The sequence below is a fragment of the Austrofundulus limnaeus genome, unplaced genomic scaffold (genome assembly GCF_001266775.1).
Source record: "Austrofundulus limnaeus strain Quisiro unplaced genomic scaffold, Austrofundulus_limnaeus-1.0 Scaffold493, whole genome shotgun sequence".
Lineage (NCBI taxonomy): Eukaryota > Metazoa > Chordata > Actinopteri > Cyprinodontiformes > Rivulidae > Austrofundulus > Austrofundulus limnaeus.
The window spans coordinates 55439-58926 of NW_013952895.1; the positions used below are offsets into that span (position 1 = coordinate 55439).

Here is a 3488-nt window from a genome sequence, read left to right on the forward strand (position 1 = left end):
CCCCCAGAGATGCTGAGCGTCCGGGGGCGGGACAAAGCCAGCATTTATCCAATGACTCGTCTCAATTTGCTACATTTTTTTTGCCTCACTATTGAAGTCTGTGGACGCTCAGCGTCCGACTGTTTAAAGCTCTGTGAAGCTGCAGGAATGAGGGAGAGGAAAGCTGCGTCGTTACCAGTGATAAGAAGCTGATTCTGAACAAAAGTTGAGTGCGTTGTGGCGTATATTTAGTCAATGACATGAACACACAACAGTGTATATTTGATCACTTTTTTTTTTTTTTTACATTTTAGGGGAAGCTGAGCTTCCCTTGCAGTCGCCTCTGGTCATGTATTATGTATAAAGCAGTTATTTGAAAAACACTAATTTTTAAGATTTACCAGACACATTATGTGTGTTATCACAAAGTATCAGTATCGCRGACATTTTACTTGGTATCAGTATTGGAAAGAAATTTGGCAGTATTGAACATCACTAGTTCCAGTCCTGTTTGGAGAAGAGCTGGAAAAACACCATCTGGACCACAAGCTTTGGATGGGTCAAACATATTAATTGCCCATTTTACTTTGCCTTTAGTAATAAAACTTGCAGCTCTGTTCCAGTTACCCTCTGATGGATCTGAGTTAGCAGTTGTGACAGGCTGTTCAGTCTCTTCTGGCCCAGGACAGTGTACCTGGAGGAGATGCTGAAGCACACTTGTCTGTGTGACTGTCGATCCTTCTGGTGGAAATAATGAAGGATAGATAGTTGACTGGATCTTTTCTGAGAAGTTTGGAAAGCTAGAAGAGGCACTTAATGTCTTCACAAAACTTTGTCCAAGAAAGTCTCTTACATTCCCTGAAAACACTTTTATAGTGATTGCGGGACTGTACATACTGTTCCCACCTGGTTTTACTTGGTTGGGACCTGTATCTTCGCCATTTACATCTTACTGCGGAGGCCAGACAACTCTGGAGTCCACCAGGCCGGCTGCTTTGACYACCTCCAGATTTTCTCCGGACAGGCAGACTTATAGGCAGTTTGCACAGCATCAGTCATGCTTGTGACCTGTCTCAATGTCCTGCACAGTTTTGATCCTGGCAATTCTCCCACCCATCAACTGGGTTAAACTGCTGGTAAACAGATTCCAGTCAGAGTTTTTTGGGTTTCTGTATGTGACTGGGTGTGGTTTCCCCATCTTCAGCTTAAACTGAATACGTCGATGGTCTGGCATAGTTTCCTCTGGGGATACTTCCCAGTCACATACTTTGTWWACCAGATTATTTAATCTGAATGTATGTATTAAAAAAATTGTGCATGTGAACATAGCTAACGTGTAACCGTAAATAAGTAAAAAACTGAGATTGAATCACTAAAACCCATTTTAAATTCCATTTAAAGTTGTCAAAATAGTTCAAAAACTCAGAAGAAATACATTGCGATCTAAGTAAATGAGCATTTTACATTGTTTATTAGGAGGAACTACCAACATAGACCGACTGCATCTTGTGGTTTATGCTGTAAAGGCCCCACATACTGGGGCGTACTTCACTTGTGGCAGACTCAAAGCGAACTCGAAGCGGACGTCCACCGGACAGGTCCACATAGAGGTTTGTTTTTTATGTCCACGTCTTTGGTGTCACACAATAAACTACCTGACGAGTTCACATCAAACTGTTTTAGATTCAACACCAAAGAGATAAAGTTGAGAACTCGTGTTATTTGTGGACAAAATGGAGACAAATTTTGAATAGCGTCTCACAGAGGAGAATATAAAGCATGGAAACTATATGATGCATCAATGAGGGAATATAAGGACTTCAGAAAGAAAAAAGTCATGGGAGGAAATAGTGCAGACCCTGGGTAAGGTACCGGTAAGTTCTTTTCTGTTATTTTAAAGCTAAATACAAACTGTCTCTCCCTCCTCGTCCAGTGATGCCATGACTGAAGTTGTGGGAAATGTCAGGTGATCAGTACGCTTGAGTGTGAAGTCTCAACTGTCCGCGGACATTATGCATGGAGTCTGCACTGCTACTGGACTGTACACAGTACACCCCAGGATGTGGGAGCCTTAACTCTGTCCCTTATCATTATAAGAGGATTTTAGTTCCTAACTCTTGAATGAAAGGTGGTGGGCAAATACATTTCTTCAATTAATTACATTACCTGTCATTATTGTATAAAATGTTTAAAGTTACTTGTTGCATTCCTGAAAACTCTGTGTTTGTCTCTTTGCTCAGGAGGCTCCTCTTTGGGTCCAAGTTCTGCATCCAGTGTCCGTTCTCCTCCATGTGTCAGAGAAAGAGGTACACACAAAAAACATTTGAAGTTCTGTAAATTCCTGTAATTCRTTTCAAATCACGTATATAAAATTGTTGTTGTTGACAGATATGGATTCTGTTCCTTGGTGCCATGTTTGGATTTTCTTCTTATGGACCAATTGCCTTGTTTGGAGTTATAGCAAGTGAATGTGCTCCGTCAAATTTTTGTGGAACGTCTCATGCAGTTGTAGCTTTGATGGCGAATGGTGAGCAGCAGGTCCTTAAAAAAAGAGTTGTTCTGTAAAGTGTATGCTGTTTCATGACAGAGCTTTATGTTTGTCACAGTGGGAGCCTTCATGGCAGGACTTCCCTTCAGTACTGTTGCCAAGCAGCACAGCTGGGACATGGCCTTTTGGATGGCTGAGGTGATAATGGGCATTACCACTGTGGGGTTCTTCCTTGTGCGAAACATGCGCACCAAAATGGGACGGATCAKTGAGAAGACGGACTAGTGCACAGAAAACATCTCAGTTGTTAGAACTGTACTGTATTGAACAAAGCTGTTGTCAAACAAACTATTTTTAAGGTATGTCGCCACCAGATTATAAATGCTCAACGAGTCTTTATGCAAATCACTTTGTATTTGAGTCTACACATTTTAGTGTTTGGATTTTATCATCAGGAAGACATCAAATAACATGAGAAGACATTTTGAAATTGTTTGGTTTCCTTCTGATTTTTACTATAAAAAACATCAAAATCAGCAGCAAACTGAAATTAATAAAGGACCTGTTTTCATGTAATTTGACAACTTTTAAAAACTCAAATAACCACTCAATTTTTTTRAATACCGCTTCCTGATAAGTAAATTTGATTACTACATCATGCATGGAACCATCTGTTACAAAATAGTCATATAAGCATAAAATTGATTCATCAGCAGCACATGCAGAAGATCCTATCTGCTCACAACTGTATATTTAAAATCTTCCACTCAGTTTTAACCACTTCTCAGTGACTAAAATAATTTAACAGGTCCTCTGGARGAGTTCTTCTTTAATGAAACGTTTCTTCACAAAAATATCTGTCCGTACTCCTCTTTCAAACCAACTGTTCCTCTCTGTCAAGGATGAGAACATTTTCATCCCTGAAAGAGTGAGCACTAACCTATAGATGAGTGTAAACTGTACTGTTGGCCTGTAGATGAGTGTAAACTGTAGTGCTGGCCTGTAGATGAGTGTAAACTGT

The 3488-nt window shown here is 40.2% G+C and overlaps 1 protein-coding gene across 1 annotated transcript in view; it reads left to right on the forward strand.

Annotated features, from left to right (window-relative positions):
• LOC106530132 (glucose-6-phosphate translocase) overlaps nucleotides 1–3285 on the forward strand; it is a gene marked incomplete at its 5' end in the record, with an annotated part of 22947 nt that extends 19662 nt beyond the window's left edge. The window contains 3 exon segments of the mRNA XM_014025707.1: nucleotides 2220–2285; nucleotides 2368–2506; nucleotides 2586–3285. Coding sequence (XP_013881161.1) covers nucleotides 2220–2285; nucleotides 2368–2506; nucleotides 2586–2752 — 372 coding nt within the window. The 3' untranslated portion in view covers nucleotides 2753–3285.
• Between the last annotated feature and the right edge of the window lie 203 nt (nucleotides 3286–3488).